The sequence below is a fragment of the Mugil cephalus genome, chromosome 12, assembly GCF_022458985.1.
Source record: "Mugil cephalus isolate CIBA_MC_2020 chromosome 12, CIBA_Mcephalus_1.1, whole genome shotgun sequence".
Lineage (NCBI taxonomy): Eukaryota > Metazoa > Chordata > Actinopteri > Mugiliformes > Mugilidae > Mugil > Mugil cephalus.
This window is the reverse complement of record NC_061781.1, coordinates 12,501,634-12,519,337: the sequence shown is the minus strand read 5'-3', so window position 1 is coordinate 12,519,337 and position 17,704 is coordinate 12,501,634. Positions and strand designations below refer to the sequence as shown.

The following is a 17,704-nucleotide window of genomic DNA, read 5'->3' as shown; positions in this document are numbered from 1 at the left end:
AGTAAGACAATTACAAAACCAGACATGGGCAGACAATGTCAAAACAAACAATATAACAAAACATTTTGACCCACAATTGCAAAAAAATCAATGGACCAAGAACTCTGAGAACAGGCATCAGATTAAGAACAGTATTTATGCTACACCAGTACACGTCTGATTTATTTTTAACTAATTTTGAACACATGTTAAGCTAGATAGCTACCTGACAGGAAACTATTAAAGTTGGTTCTATATTGTCTCTTATTGTTAATTATAACCAATATGTTTTCTACATTATGGCTGGCTCTACTTGGCTGGTTATACTTGAATAAATGTTTTAATCAATTAAGTGTTTTACACTGATGTATGACATTTATAGAGACAGCTTCCAAAATTTCCAGAAATATTTAAAACAAAACAAAATCTATAAACCCAATAATAATAATCTTTTGCCTTGAATAGCAAACTTCAGATATTTCAAGTGTAAGTCTGTGCTAATGCAGACTTAAAGTGTCTACATCATACATGTGTAAGAACTGGGCCACTCTTTCCTTTGAATGACTCTGAATATACATTGCTTACAGTGAATAAATATCCACATTAGTTAAAAGTAACTAAAACAGATTTTTGAGAGGAGGCAAACATTACGCACTGGATCTGATTGATTTTATCACCGCTGCTGTCACAATAATTCTTGTTTTTGTCTCATGTGTTTTCTGCAAGCCTGAAATGATTAGCTGTCTCATTTGGCTTATTTTCAATAGCTATTAAACCGAGCTCGCTTTTGCACCTGAGATTCGATAAAAGAGTAATCACTAATCTATCTGTTGGCGATTCATTAAACGTTGCCCACTCTCCAGACCCCAGCCTCATATAAATTCTGACATCCCACCTGGCCGACCAATCTGGCCACAGGTGTTTTCATCTCAGTTATTCAACCATGTCCACTGACCAGCCAGTTTATTGCGCTCCTCTGTTTCTGTCTTTTCTGTCCAGCTACGGTTTTGAAATACTCTACGTATTTTTTAATGTCCTATTATACTTAAAATGCCATTTGTACGAGTGCTTATGCAGCTTATAACAACTTCCACCAACTAGCTATCCTTAAAAAATGTGAATGCATTTATAATATGAAAATACAAACCGATATAGCACTGATATAGCAATGAGCCACATTGCAGGCTGTTCTAAATGAATAGTGGCTTTGTTTTATTTATCGTCAATTTTAGTTTCTTGAAATTTGAATAAATCTGTGTAGGCCCTGGGAAACTGACTATTATCTGCTGTTTAGAAACAAAACACGTAATGGATAAATTAAGAAAGAAATTGAGTCAGAATAGATCCAACAATGAAAACAACAATGTTACATTTACTCAAGAGAATCAGAAGCAACTTGCAATGAGTCTTTTAGCGTCCCAGTTAGCTCTGTGGAGGAATTTTGGCCCATTCATCTTTGCAGAACTGTTTTAATTCAGCCACATTGGACGGTTTTCCAGCATGAACCACCTTTTAAAGGTCATACCACAGCATCTAAATAGGATTCAGGTCAGGACTTTGACTAGGCCACTCCCAAGTCTTCATTTTGTTTTTCTTCATCCATTCAGAGGTGGACTTGTGGGTGTGTTTTGGATCATTGTCCTGCCGCAGAACCCAAGCTCGCTACAGCTTGAAGTCACCAACAGATGGTGAGACATTCTCCTTCAGGATTTATTGGTAGAGAGTAGAAGTCATGGTTCCATTTATCACAGCAAGTCTTCCAGGTCCTGAAGCAGCAAAACAGCCCCAGACCATCACACTAACACCACCAGATTTTACTGTTGATTTGATGTTCTTTTTCTGAAATGTGGTGTTACTTTCACTCATCAAGATCATCAACATCAAGATGTTTTTTGGCAAAACTGAAACGAGTCTTGATGTTCTTTTTGCTCAGCACTGGTTTTCATCTTAGAACTCTGCCATGCAGGTCATTTTGGCCCAGTCTATTTCTTATGTCCAAGAGGTCTTTTGTGACCTCTTGGTTGAGTCGTCTCTGAGCCCTTGGGGTAATTTTGGTCGCCCGGCCACTCCTGGAAAGGTTCACCACTGTTCCATGTTTTAACCATTTATAGATAATGGTTTTCACTGTGGTTTGCTGGAGTCCCAAAGCTTTAGAAATGGCTCTATAACCTTTTCCAGACTGATACATCTCAATTATTTTCTTTTTCTTTAGCTCCCGAATTTCTATGGATCTCGGCGTGATGTCTCACTTTTGAGGATCTTTTGGTCTACTTCACTCTGTCAGTCAGGTCCTGCTGACGTGATTTCTTGATTGAGAACAGTGTGGCGGTAATCAGGCCAGGGCGTTGCTGGAGAAACTGAACTTGTGATAAATCACTTATAAGTTATGTTTCAACAGGAGGGGAAAACACTTTTTCACGCATTGGTCATGTAGGTTTGAATTTCTTCCCCCTTAATAATAAAAACCTTCATTTAAAAATGCATTTGGTGTCTACTTGAGTAATATTTGTTTTATATTTAACTTTGTTTGATGATCTGAAACATTAAAGTGTGATTAAGTGTGGAGCCTATCAGCGAGATAGCAATGACCACAGTCCAGTTGATTCCTCACCGGGAGGAGTTGTAAAGTCTTATGGAGGGACAAACAAACGACTTCCTCAACCTGTGCATGAAGTGGGACAGAGACTGCAGCTCTTGTTGTATGTTGTACACACTAAGGGTGTGTAAGGGTGTCTTGAATCTCGAGTGTGGTGAACAAAGGGATTTTGAAGGTGCATTAGTGACATTTTCTGCTTTTATTCCATTTACACTGAACTAAATTGCACTATTTCCTACCATAATCTGTGTTTTCATTTGTTTTGTTTTTCTGATTAGAAATGATGTATTTTTAAATAATTAACAGTGCACTCGCTCAATTTGATTTGATGCTCTCTTTTTGATGTCAAGCAGAAATCCGCCCCCACGCCCACCCATTTTGAAACGGGGAAAAACCAACCACCATCCTGCTATTCCTAGATTCACCAAACATGTTCCTGTGTGTTTGTCTCGGTCCACAGTTGTAATGAGTTGGCTGCTTGCATCACCGTGCGGTGGTGACGTGTGGCGTCTGGGAGCTGTCCCAGGAATCATGGGGCTGAAGCTGCAGCACCAATTCAGCAGCCAATGATCACAGGAGAATCCGGGGCTACGGATGCTTTCACCCGGACCAGGACAGTCCGACAATCGCGTTGGGTTTTCCACGGACGGATTTAAAACATTCTGCCTGTTCCTCGGACACGGAGACTCGATCACTGGGGGGATGTAAGCTGCACAGATACTTGCCAGCGACCTGCAGCCTGGCTGAAAATCTATGAGGAGGGGGGAGAAAAAATCCCGAAACTGGAAATCGCATAGAAATCGGTGTAGCTCGCCAGGTAAGACAGATTTTGCTTCCTAATATGTCACGCCATCGATTGACTTAATTTGCTCTGAAAGCCTTACAAGACGTCGACTGCGATCTGAGCTGTGCTGATTTGAAATGTGGCTCTCATTGTTGTGGGAAAATTTGAATTTTAAGATTGAGCGCTGACATTTGATTTTCGAGTCCATTTCAAAGGCAGATTTTGATCCTTGGGTTTCTGCACCCGCCGCGAATCTGGGGGGAGAAGCCTGTCTAGATAGTTTATGTTATACAAAGATTAAGGCCATGAAATGACAGTGGACACTGAGTGAACGGGCCATAGGCTTATTACTTGAATGCACATTCCCATCAGTCTAACATTTGACTTTCCTCTTCTAGCTGTTTCATTTGTTCAACTTAATGGCTTCAGACACTTGTTTGCATCGATTGGATTTATTTGCATCTTGCATTTACACCCTCGTGGGAAGACAATAAGAGGCATACGAAAACAACAAATCAGCACCAAAAAAAAAAACAACAACAACAACAACTAAAAAGGCTGCTGCAAAACCACGACACACGCCGGGAAACGCACCCCTGCCCCCCCCTCCACCACCCCAATCCCACCACATATGAAGAAGTGTTTTCTTATGACGGGGACACATACAGTGCAGACTGTTTCCTTCCAGCACCCTTGCATGGTGCTGTGAGTTTGTGGCCGGAGACAGCCCGATGCAGCGCAGCCGGGGCATGCTGAAGAGCCGCTGCTGCGTCCTGCTTGGTGACCTGAGGGTGCTCCTGCTCGGGCCACCGGCGCCGCCGACGCCGCTGCCCGCGCTGACCCCCATGAGCGGCCACGCTTCGGAAAGCCATGAGACCGGCGTCACCGTCCCCGACAACAACAACACGCTGACGAGGAGCCACCAGCAGGCGGGGGACCGGACCGCCCCACCTGCGGCCACCGGGCCACCGGGCGGAGAGCGACACGCGGCGGGCTGGGTCGACGCTGCAGAGCTGTCGGCGGCCCTGCGCGGCTGCAGCAGCTCCTCAGATGACTGCTCGAAGGGGAAGCTGGAAGAGAGGTTCTCTCTCACCAGCTACACAGAAAGCGGCTTCAGGACGCCCGTGTGCAGGATCTGCTTCCAAGGACCAGAACATGTAAGTGCTGAGACATTCATGACATGTCTGTGTAATCCAGTAACTGGGAGCCTATAACTCCGCCACACATTCTCTCAGAGGGTTCATGAAATTGTAAAAATCTAGCAGTGTGACATTTAGTTGGAGTGGAATCTCTAGACTATTTGCCGTGAAAGTAGAGGGGTGGCAACAAGTCCTCCGACCATTAGACCCCACAAGGTGTTGGAAATGTTGCACACTTAGATTCAGAAGTCAGCTCTTCAACCTACAAGCAGTTTTTCTGGTCCATTGGGCTACGCTGGGCACGCTTCTTGAATAAAACACTCCCCGTGTCTTGTTAGGGCAGCGGCACAGCTGGAGAGCCCTCTAAGCAGGAATCCCACTGCATCTTGCTCTCATCCCATTGCGTGGCTTGAAAAGACAGCCATAGCTAGCAGTGGGAGGATAATGAAAGACCTCGTCCCCGTGGCTGACAAGTGTGGAAGATACACAGAGATGCAGTAACAACTCATTATAGTCAAACGCTGTGAATTCACATCGAAGCATTATATGCATGAGAAAATATCAAACAATGCCCCTCTCACACGCCACCTGGAAAAGGAAAAAAAAAAATCTAATAATGTGCACAGAACAGAAGGGAAAAGCCTTCAGGTTAATCACACCGCTTGCCTCCGCCTTTGGGACCACATTGATGATAATGTCACACCACATCAATCAGAAGAGGGAAATGTGACAGAATATGGCCATAATAAATAATATTAAATTATAAGAAGGAGGCAGGCACTTAGCAATTTAGAGAGACATTAGTTACACTGTTTGACAGAGCTTTTGAGAGCATATTGACGAATATGTCACACCTCGCCAATTTGTAATAGAGGTAGGGAGATTATAACCAAAAATCTAGACACAATAACTGAGGTGTAGAACATAACTTTTTTATCTGGCAGTCTGTACTCGGAGTAACTTTTCCAGCAGCAGCAGATTTACTGTATCATTTCACGGTCAGTGCGCTGTGTATAGCCTATAATCTCTCTATGTTTCATCAGCTAATTACTCCAACAGCAATTTTGTGCATCACTCCACCTCTGAGCTCAGGCTTTGTAATTATTACTGACATGGCGACTAGTTATGAGATTGGAAGACAAGGTCTCACCCTTTTTTTTTTTTTTTTGTCCAGAAACTTCACAGATAGTCAGCACACTCTGGGGCGCATACAAAGTACCGTGTTGAAAATTTGCAGCATTTCCCATTGCTTCATTCAAGCTGTCTCATTAATGATTCCTATCTACCTGTCTATCCATCTGTCTTTGACCGCCCTTCCTGTTCCTGTCATCTATGAGTTGCTGGGTTGGGGGAAGTCCAGATATGGATCTGCTGAGGTGTAAATGGGTACAAGGAGAATGAGGCTCAATTTGAAAGGAGAAATGAGCCGACTGTCTGCATGTCACTGTGTGATACAGGCAGTGGGGACATTAGTTATCCTCTATCCTCCCTTAGCCTCCAGGATGTCACATAGACCAAGGCAGTCAGTATCTGATCTGACAATCCACCTCCAAAACATATCCATCCCCAAGGCTGAAATAGTCAGGACAGAGTAAAGAAGGGCACGTAAGACGTATCTTTCCTCGAGCATCCGAAGAGAAAAGAGCCTTGAGTGTCTGAGAGAGGCTATTGGAGAGGGGCTGCGCTTTGATTTAATATCACACCAACCAATGTAATGTGTCTGTGTAATCAACTCCTTTTTTTTTCCAAGCGAAGTTCTGTATCTCAATGCACTATTCAAATGCTCAAGTGTAGATTTAAATAGATATTGGTTACAGTAATCATACCTCTTTATACATGCCCTAAGGCAATCCCTTTAAGGTATGAAATTCCCTCTCTGTGATAGAATCCCATTTCAACAAGGAAACACTGCACTGGAAAACAAAAATAAGGAATTCCTTATTAAGCTGATTATAACTGAGGATACGTTTGATTACACAAATTAAGACACACACAAACTGTGGATACTGTACCCAGTCTCTTGGACATGCAATTGGATTGTACCCATGCATGGCATGAAAAGGAGCCATGATTACATCGCCCACTAGATCTTTTAGTGCATATTATATATCGGCACGCAAGTTACTTTACGTTTTTTTTTTTTGTTTTTTTTTTTGTAAACCTCTTGAAAAATAATCTTATCCACTTCTATTGAAAACTCACAATGTACAAAATAATGAACAGCTGAGCCAGTATCCGATGAAAGGACATAGAGCATATTCATTGCTTTTAGCTGAGGACCTCATGCCTGCTTTTTTAAAATCTACTTTAATATAAGCAGCTAACTCAAGACACATTTCTATCCACTATCGGTTCCATTTAGCTAAAGGTCAGCGTGATGCTTTACAGAGGACTCCGGCTTTCTTGCGCGGAGCATTTTTGCTTTGTTCATGCTTTGGCTTTCAGATTTAATCTCGACCTTGTCGCTAGAAAAATAAGTAATTTCTTTACTATGTCTTTTGTTTATTTCTATGAAATATTCATCAAGTGAACTAATTCATGAAAAAAATTAAACGGTAATACACAAAGAAAAGCAATGGATTATTCCCACTTGTTAGGGATCCTGAAGCATCATGAGCTATTATGCTGAAGTGCCCTTTGGGGTTAATGCTTCTACTGTCTAGTTTTCACTTGTTATGTATGCTGAAGATATGTCCCTGGTGCTCAGGGGGGGAAAAGAAATGTTTTTTCTTCTCCTGTATTGTTGCACAGATAATGCACTTGCACAGTTGAGTTTGTCGGAGACACAACAAGAAGCCTCCAGGGTTCAAGTTAGCATCATTCTTCCTATATGGCTCCAGAGCACTGAGCCACTATCCTTTCTCTATCTCCATCGCACGCAGGATGGCTGCACTGCCATTTGGAATGGGATACAGAAAACAAGTTATATAATCACATGAATTTTCTTGTGGCTTTGCTGAGATCTATGCACGGTCGCTGTGTGTTCATAAACTCAAATTAGAAACCCAAGTTTCTCTTTTATTTATTTAAAGAGGCTTTAACTGTCACTATAGGCCCATCGGTTCTGCAAACTCATCAACGAGTGGAACGTCCCTCTGCGCGTGTTTTATGAGCGGTTTTTATTGATAAATAAATTTGAAATAATATCACGTTCAGTTTAATTTCCTCACTTATTGGACCTTTAAATTGTTAAGTATGGGGAACAGTAAGAATCTGTTTTTCAGATGACTGCAGTATTGGGGCTTTTTATAGCAAAAAATGCTTGTGGCCTGAATATTACTGGCCATCGTAAAAATCGCTTGCTTTCAGTTTCCGTGCAAGCTAGTTCATTATGTGACAATTTCCCTCTCACTTAGAGGTAATGGAGTTCACTTTCCAGACCTGTAAGAAATAGCCATCTCTAAATTATTTTCATATCATGATATGCATTGAGATTGGATCCAATTTTATAAGGAGAACTCTGGTGACCTGGGGTGCATTTGTGAGTGAGTGGGACTTATTGTTGTTGTTTTTTTTTCTGTGATTATTACTGTTTGATCAACAAAAGGACATTTAGTTATCACTTTCTGTATGTGTGGGCTGTGGCGCCACATTTGTTATCAGCCTCTCTTGCTCTCCCTCCAGCCTCGGTTGTATTGGAGTGATCTAGGTTTCAGTTCTTGGCTGCGATCAGGCCGGTCGCAGTGAGCGGCCTGAGTCCCACTGGACACGACAGAAGTGTTCTGGTGCTCCTGCCAATACACTCCCACCCTGGCCATCTGTAGACGGGCCTTTTCTCCTCTAACTCCCTGTTTGAGTCAGGGTGCTGCTCCTTCTGTCAGAGATGTCAGCAAAATAAAGGCACGGAGAAATGGTGTGGAAACTTACTACGTTTCCCTACGATACCTTAACTTCTGGCACCGAGAGATGCAGTGCAATGAAATGCGATGCCTCCGCTTAGGAAAGAGAGGGAAGAGGAGATTTCTTGGCGCACACACAGGGTTGGGTAATTCATTTTTTCATTTACTGCAGCCTTTTTGTACAGTCCCATTAAGGTTAAAACATTTATACAAGAAGGTCCTGCGATGCATTTTACAGAGCCGCGTTTGTTAAGTGCAGGTCAGGACCTAAAAACTGTGGCAGGGCTTTGGGATATCATCAATATCCAATATGACAAGATTAGTAATATATTTTAATGAGCCTGGGACCCAGGGTGAGAGATAATAAAACTCTCGTTTGTTCCTCAGGCTGAATACAGCTTAAAAAGGATGTCTGGTTAAGAATATGGCTGAGCACATGCTGTGAGAAGACCTCGCGATGCCAAATTTAGTGATGGTTGCACTTCACATTGAGGATTTAAGAGTTTTATGTGTAATGGGGAAAAGTGCTTTGCTTTCTTTAAGTCACACCCAACAGGATAAGTTGAAAACATGTCAAGAACAATGCCGCTCGAGTTCACAGCGCTGCTGACCACTGAGCATCACTTCAGCCAAAACAAACCAAACGTTTAATCCAGCTGCTCTGACGTGCTCATTGCAAAGGTCGCACTTTATTTTAGCTGCTTGAATTACAACATCAAGACATTTCCTTGTGATACCTAGAGGTTAAACACACAATACAAGCATTGTTATTCTGCTGTGTGGTGACATCAATCATGTGTGGCTGTCATCAGGCTGACAAAGGGGATATGAAATTCTCTTTATACTCACACTGACTGACAGAGAGTTCAGACATGTCAGTCTAAGATTACCAGTGTGTTAAGCAACTCTATTTTCTCTAGTAACTGTACCAAATACATGAAAAATGTAGGGCAGCTTTTACTTTTACATTGTCCCTTCCAGAGGAAGGCAAGGAGAACAGAAGTGTGTCTTTTATTTTCCTATTTGATCTGTGGTTGCCATATGTATAACTATTAATGAATATTTATATGACAGTTTCATTCATTTCGAGAGCGGCCTTATCTTTGTGTCTTTAGCTCAGTGTTTTGCGGCTTTGTTGGGGGTTTGCTCTTTCACAGAAGCTTCAGTGACTAATTCTCCACGTTGAAAGCTACTGGCAATCAAGCATTTTGCCTGTCAACTAGGTGCAAGGCAAAGCTTTCATTTCACACCTGAACTGGTGTTCTGCTGTCATAGGCCTGCACGGTGCTGTTTACTCTGTATGAAAGTGTGTGTGTGTGCATGCTTGACTAACCGTGCACAAAAAGCCCCCTGAAAATCAATAAGCCAGCAGAAAGAAATATAAATATGTGTATGGTGTAAGTCTCGGCGTATTGAGTGTAAAAACGGGGACTACTGGAGCTTAAGAAGATGAGAAAACCAAGGATCGCCAGCCGGTCGGTGATGTGCTGTGGGCAGATATGTCTTCTGAATTACAAATCACGACTCTTTGTATGCTGCTCAGAGGCATCGGTCAGGTGTTATGAAGGAAAGTTATTAAATCTCAAGGGCTGAAAACACAGTCAATATGATATATATATATATATATATGTTCAAAGAGAAAACATGAAACACCAAATGCATATTTTCAATGTAAAATTACGAGAATTAGTTGCAGGTATTGACTAAGTCTGCATCTCTCCTCTAGGGGGAGCTCCTGAGCCCTTGCCGATGCAGCGGGTCAGTTCGCTGCACCCACCAGCCCTGCCTCATCAAGTGGATCAGTGAGAGGGGTTCCTGGGCCTGTGAGCTCTGCTACTACAAATATCAGGTCATTGCCATCAGCACCAAGAACCCGCTACAGGTGAGCTGCAGGTGTAAAGAATACCACTGAAGAACTTGGAGAGGTTTTTTATCAAACGTGTGTTTTTCTTGGCAATAAAAAAAAAAAAGAATCACAATCTCTATTCAGAAGTCTGAAAATTAAACTGGTTTAGGTTTGTGCAGAATGACTTTTTTCCCCCCACTCATTTAGAAGCATTTTTGCATTTTGCATTAAACTTTATTTGGGATGCCTTGTGGTGGAAATTGTCTGAAAGATAATAATGTATAATAATGTACACATAATAATGACACAAAACTGAAAGAGTTAAAGTATCAGGAGACCACAGTACCTCAACACACAAAGTGGCATGGAGGATTTCAAAGTGGTTGAACAGAAAAACATTTGTCTCTTATAGTGTTTGCAAAGACAGAGTTTGTCATGCGATTAGCTGGTTTCCCAGAGTTAAAAATACACATGACCATAACTGTACATCCACAACTGAACCACATCCCTGCAACAACTTGTCACAGGTAAATAGGAAAAGGCCCCTTTCTATGACATCTAACACCTAGACAGTGTCTCCTTTTACGTCTGAGGAACCAGTCCATTACATCATCAGATGGGTACAGTGATGCCCCAACAGAAACGCTAACTTTGCGGCTGAGAATAACAGAGTATGAAGGACCATTCAAACCATTTTTGAATTAATGATCAACTAGTAACTTAACTTCCACAGCCTACGACGTGATTTTGAGAACCCATGCAGTTTTAACTGAAACTCTAGTTGCTCTGATCAGAAACTGAGGAATTCAGCAAAAACTTTTTGAATTAACAAGGCTTTTCCTCCTTTGATCCTCAGAACAGAAAGATTGCAGAAGCGTTTCTTTTCAGTTTGTGTCTGTGCTGATATGATAGAGTGGCCTGTGACACGAAACTGATGATTTTTAGTTTTTTTTTTCCAGACGCGACTGACGTGTAAAAGATTGCTTTTTGGTTTCATATTTGAAAAGCCGGTGCTGAAACTTTTGTTTTGGTGAATGGATTCCAGGCAACGGTTTTGTTCAGTGTTAATGTCTTATTGTTTTTTTTATACGTGTCCTTTTATATAACTACTAATAAAGTCAAAAGAAAAAATAAATAATTTAGAAAAACAAAGACCTCAGCTGTTCTGTGTCTCCTTGCAGTGGCAGGCCATCTCCCTGACGGTGATAGAGAAGGTGCAGATAGCAGCAGCCATCTTGGGCTCCTTGTTCCTGATGGCCAGTATCTCCTGGCTCGTCTGGTCATCTTTCAGCCCGTCGGCCCGCTGGCAGCGTCAGGATCTGCTCTTCCAGATCTGCTACGGCATGTACGGCTTCATGGATGTCGTCTGCATCGGTGAGCTGCAAACCAGTCAACGCTGATCTATTAATTAAATGTAACGTGGGGATTATACTGATTCTTAGAATTTGTTTCACGGCTGAGGGTAAAATCGAGTGTTTCCAGTCTGGTCGCATTAATCCAGTTGCATTTCACAGGCAGCAAATACCAGTGTTCATTAATATAATATGTAATATTGGCCTGATTGCAGCTGAAACAGTGCACTATTCAATTCCCAATGCACCGAATAATATAGCATTCACTCAGACGTTAAAATAGAGCTTCAATTTACCATAAAAAGCTACTGCACCGAAATTCAGGCAAGTTTTGAAGACCAGTGTGCGCTGTCATAACAACCTCATCCACACCAAATGTTTTGAACAACAGTGCGATGGCATCTCCCATCAAGAAAACCCTTGACTGCCACTGCAGCAGGCAGCAGGGCGAGAGGATGAGGAGATTGATTGTCTCCGGACTGGTGGCGAGGACTGACTGCGGAGTCATTAACTCTGCACTTTACAGGGATTAACTTGTCACCTGGTGGACGTTAAAGAGCAAAGACCTGATGTACACTTATCCACACACAAAAAAAAAGTTAAGAGTGCGAACCTGAGTCAAGGAAAGCCGATGGGATTTTAGCTGCGACTGCTGTCACTGTGACGATTTTATTCTGTAGCTGGAATAAATGCACAGTGGTGACACGTCCCATATTTTTCATTTACAAGACATTTAAAGTGTTGTTCAGTGTATTTTCAATGCTGTTGTACTATATTCATTCAATTATTACATATTATGGATACTGGAGTATCTATATACTGTATATAAAAAATGTTGTTCAGAAAAAACTACCATACCATATTAGTGTCGACAGCTACATTATACAAACCTTGCATTAAATGCTAATAGGTGATAATCATACAAAACAAACCTACTTCCTTCTACTCGACTTGAATATGAAAGAAAAACAGTTCATCTCAGGTTCCAGACATTTGTCGTCAGGAACTGATTTCACTTTTCCAGATACTGAGTTCAACGAACATGAATCAATAAGCAATTTTGAGCCGAGATAAGATGTTATAAAAGATGTGTCATTTTTGCCAACATAAATCTAAAAAAAAAAAAAGTGAATAACATTGTGTCATATGTCACACCAAGTATCTATCTGTTCTAAGAAATAAAGATCCTATCTCTGGTTTATGGTGCGGTTCTTTAAAGATGAGTTGTTTTCTTCTGCTGCTGCCTCAGTTAATGCTATAAGCGAATGCACCGCTGCACATATACAGTACAGTGTAAATTTAGACACATCACTTTGTCAGGTCATTAAGCTGCCAGACGAAGACATTGTCTAACTTTACACTTTGATCTCCACAGCGCTAATCGTCCACGAGGGACCGTCCGTGTTTCGCATCTTCCACCGCTGGCAGGCCGTGAACCAGCAGTGGAAGGTCCTGAACTACGACAAGTCTATGGACAGCGACGACCTGAAGGACACCACTGTAGACAGGACACTGTCTCAGCCCAGCCAGGGCTACCAGACTGGGATAGGTGTGTCCACCTCCACCTCCTCACTGATGGTGGTGGCCTCCACGGCCGCCGGCTCCACTTCCACGACCGTGGTGACGGCGGCGGGAGCGCTGGGAGCACACGTGGACCCCAGCGGCGGCAGCGGAGTGCCAGACCAACACTGTCCCTACAACATCCTCCACCTACTCAGTCACCTGAGGCAGCCGGAGACCCGCAGCCAACCCAGCAATAGCACAAGAGAGCTGGTCATGAGAGTCACCACAGTCTGAGGAGTCAGTTGAGGCCTTATCTCGCAAGGAGGGGGAAAGATTTATGAACCAGCTGACAGTTGAAAAAAAAAAAAAAAGAAGAAGTCCTACCTTAACTGCACTGGATTAATACCATGTTCCTGTTTGTTTGTTTCAAATTGCATCTCTGATGTCCTTAAATTGATTGAATAAACGTCGAGTTGTTTGATTTGCAGAACTGGTCGGATAATAGTTATTTCAAGTATTTTGTATTTGAGTAGAACAATATTTATATTTCATACAGACACGCTGTCAGGTAATTCCAAAAAGCCAGCAGGAAGATTAGCTGCCAAGTGGAGAAAAGAAAGGTTCACATTTAAAGATTTCAGCAAAAAAGGCAATGAACTAGTACGTCTTCAGGACGCCTGCTCATGCAGATCCAGATCTGAATCACAGAACACTCCTACATGACGTGTTGCATGTTTTCTGGCCGTTGTTCAGATGCATTGTCGTTTTGAGACTGTGGGGTGCAGAGGTTCTTGGTTGTGATAATTTTTGCTTAAATTTCACACTAATAATATACGAATAATGAAAAATCCATATTTGTGTGGCAATACGTGAAAATACAGCAATACAAGTTGCGTGTAAAAAAGGCAAGCGACAGTTCGAAGCTGTCAGATGCAGATGTTGAATTTGTCACTCGAAGATTTCTCCATCACGTTGTATGATCGCAGAGAGTAGGTGACGTGGTGTAAATCACAGGAAATATGTGTGAGAATATGAGGAACAGTTAACAGGCGGCCGCTTGAAATCATCTGTAAACATGATTTTCGGGTCCGTTCTTTTTGCCACGACTACATCAAAGCGGGTGCAGTTTTTTTTTTTTTTTTTGGTGCTGTCTTTGATGGGCACTTTTTTTTTTTTTTGTTGCAGCATTTTCTTTTCAGGCACCATTATGTTATTTAGTTGATTGCAGGAAGAGTGAGGAGAGTGCATTCACGCCTGAAAATGCATTCGATTACTTTTTCTTTTTCTTTTTTTTTGTGGGAGCACCTTGTCTGTAAATGCACAAAATGAGCACTTTTACTGTTTTTTTTTTAACAATGCTTCTGAACAATGGGAAGTCATCAGCTAGTTTGTTTAATTGCATCCGCCAGTCATGAAACATTCACTTGCGGTCCATTAGGGCCCGTATTCATGTTCACGTTTGGCTCACAAAGCCACTGATTTCCTTGTCTCTTGGCTCTCACATTCACAAATGCTCTTTGATATTACTTCATGTCCATGAATAATTGGTTCAAGGGGGCTGCAGATCTCGAAAGCATGTAGTGGGAGGACAGGCACGCTGTTGAAAAACATCTGTATTGCAGAGGGCGTGGAGGGAGTGCAGATGTTCACTCCCCCAACCACCACCAGAACAATCTGACACTGTGATGCTGTACATGGAGGCATTCATTCACAGTTTCTTATTTGGATGCAGCGTCCTGAAGAAAAAAAAAAAAAAATCTGATTATTTTATCTCGTTGCCAGCTAATAAACCCAAAATCTGATCATAGTGTGAGACATTTTTCAGGGGGCTCAGATGCCTTCGAGCGTTTTCCAACATGCATTACATTAAAACACATCATTAACTTTCAAAATACATCTGATACGGATTAATCTAATCTGCAGCTTAATGTCACTCTGTCTCCTGTCCCGCAGATTAATGAGCTTTCCATCAGAGAACACAATCATAAAGTGCATCATCTACTGTCTTATTGTTTTAATTAATTTCCACATTACCTGGTGGTGGATGAGCTGTTTTGCAATCGCGTCATCCCTCGTCACGATCAAAAGCCAGGAGTACAGTAACTGCAGAGAATCAGGTACAGCGCCGTGAATTTCTGCTGAATTATTAACGCCGTGAAGTGCTGATATCAATGGGTGGGAGCTGCTGTACAGAAACAGCTTGCACGGAGCTGGGAGGTTGCCGAGAGTTCACCGTGAATCTGCTTGCCTTTTCTTTACACCTCGTCTCTTTGAATTCACAGATGCACACACCTGCCTTTGATGAAACCAACAAAAAAAAAAAGGATGCATGGGAATTTCTTATCTCATTTAATTTCAGGCTTAACGCGAACTCACATATTTAACTCACATGCAGCACATGTTAATATATGATAATATAAGGCAGGCTGCATATTAAAATTCAGTTCCAGTTCCAGTTGTGTGAAGATACACTTGCTTTTAATGCCATATTAAAAACATCTCCGTACGACCATCTCCTTAAACAATACACCAGCACTTAGGTGCAGAGCTGCAGCTTGTCAGCAGGCAACCGTGTGGGGCTCCTGAGGGCTGACAAACTTTAGCTATGGCAGAGGCAACGTGTGAAGAGAGAGTAGAAGACACAGCTCCACGCAGGCAGTTATATTGTGTGTCGTGTGCATGACTCTGAGGAAGTAGTTGCATGTCAGCGCTGTCCAGTTCCAGATAAAGATGAATTTATCCATCTGGGAGTGAAGAAAAATTGAAAATGATAGAGGAAGAGAAGACCATTAAGGAGCAATATAGTGGTAAGTTGAAGCAGATAACAACAATTAATACTAATTAGCTGAATGAATGCTGTGGGTGTAGTGTGAATTATGGAGGATGGACACATTTGGATAAAATAAGTTCCACCAGCATCATCTTATCTTGTTGGTTCTTTCCTTGACCTTTAGAAGCAGAGCAACAGGCCCAGCTCTGTTGTCCATGACTAAGTCTAGTGGAAGTGAAAATAGTTTTTTCTCTTGTTCACATCATTTTCTGGTGGATAATCTCCATATACCAAAAATAATTCAACAACAAACAACTCCAACTGAAAACCAGGATGAACTGTTGAATCGTTTAGCTTTAAAAAGAAAGCAACATTTTTGACATCCAAGTATTTCTAATATCCTTGCACTCTGTGAAGCGTGATTGTGTGTAATTCTAGTTGGCACGTATAGTGTAGTAAAAGTATTGCTCTCATTTGGAAAAAAAAATACTAATCAAATGGATTTTTGCTGAATATATAGAGCACTGAACCTGTGAAATTGAATATATTACATGCAGCTAATGTGCCGTTCGTGCAGGTCGTCTGAAGTCTGTATCACGCTGGAAGAATGCTCTGCATTCAGTCCCCGTTTCTTCCTCCAGCGCCAACAATGGAAAGGAGAATTTTGAAGTGCAGCCTTCTGATTGCGGAGGTGAGACAATATTATAGAGGTCCTTCTTCCATAACCAATGTTCTGTATCAGAGGCTGCTGAGGGCTGAACAGACATTCGCTGCACTTATTACTGAAAGATAAATATGAGCAATTTAGAGGTTGTGGGTGGAAACCGGAGGGCTCGGAGGAAACACACAAACACACGCTAGAAAAAACTCTAAACAGGAAATCCAGAGCAAAGATTCACGCCCAGGATAGTTGCTGGGAGATGTCAGCAGAAGCCACCGAGCCACTATCGCCCCTCCATGTAAAAAAAAAATATATATTCTCACATTATCTTGGATCATTATCCTTAAACAGACTTTTATACCAGCGGAACCAATTGATAAAATCAATGTCGTTCTGAGCTTCACTTATCAAAACCGATCATCAGCCATTGGAATAAAGTCAACGTTCCTGCAGCTTGTTCCCCCCCTGGTGGATTATTTCTGCACTGCTCATGATGACTTGCAACTCGGTGGCTGAACTCACTAATGTGGCAAAATATGAGGTGTGGGCAGACATTTAGAGGTCTGTAATGAGGCAGCTCTCTGTGTGATCCTTCAGCCTACCAAGGACTGCCAACTGAAACAGATTTTGCCAGGCTGCGTGACACATTTCCACTCTGAATTTCAGTGAGTAACTTCATACTTTCCCTCAGTACGCTGCACTTCAGAGGTAAATAACATGCTGATAGCCTCATTTCTGTTGTTTAGGGCCCGTTGAGGTATGAGTTGACCTCCCACCACCAGAGGTTGAGTGACCAGAATCTAAAATCTGTTACACCAAGGTTTGAGTGGTGCTTCAAGGCTTTCAGCGCGCTGTCAGGCACCAGGAATCAGCTTGTACACTAACCACCGCAGATTTGTGTTAACTGCAGGATGTAAACCCCTTCCGGGTTGCTAAGAGGAAAAAAAAAACAAATCCATGTTGTTGCTCAAGCTCATACATTAGTATTTCTACATTAAATTATTATGCAAAGGATTTAAAAATGATTTAGTTGCGGCCTTGAGATAGATCTGGCAGATGCTTACGTCTGTCGCAACTGCTCATATATCATACTTTCTCCTTTTATTTCTTATATAGATGAAGTTCTGTCATTAGTTTTATATTCCACCTTTAATTATTGAGGCCTTTACTTAAGTAAAAGGTTAAATGAGCCTTTTATCATACAAAGCAAACACAAATCAGTATGGTAGATGCAT

The 17,704-nt window shown here is 41.9% G+C and overlaps 1 protein-coding gene across 1 annotated transcript; it reads left to right on the top strand.

Moving 5' to 3' along the window:
* Positions 1-2,982: 2,982 nt before the first annotated feature.
* marchf4 (membrane associated ring-CH-type finger 4) lies at positions 2,983-13,525 on the top strand. Its single transcript, XM_047601991.1, has 5 exons — positions 2,983-3,392; positions 3,758-4,516; positions 10,064-10,219; positions 11,365-11,557; positions 12,911-13,525. The coding sequence occupies exons 2-5, from the start codon at positions 4,091-4,093 to the stop codon at positions 13,330-13,332; spliced, it is 1,197 nt and encodes a 398-aa protein (XP_047457947.1). The 5' UTR covers positions 2,983-3,392; positions 3,758-4,090; the 3' UTR covers positions 13,333-13,525.
* Positions 13,526-17,704: the final 4,179 nt, after the last annotated feature.

Bases quoted from the DNA above. Each gene is read 5' to 3' on its own strand.
- marchf4 (XM_047601991.1), top strand. From the start codon at position 4,091: ATGCAGCGCAGCCGGGGCATGCTGAAGAGCCGCTGCTGCGTCCTGCTT. The intron at 10,220-11,364 runs GTGAGCTGCAGG...GTCTCCTTGCAG, and splicing joins GCACCAAGAACCCGCTACAG to TGGCAGGCCATCTCCCTGAC. The intron at 11,558-12,910 runs GTGAGCTGCAAA...TGATCTCCACAG, and splicing joins CATGGATGTCGTCTGCATCG to CGCTAATCGTCCACGAGGGA.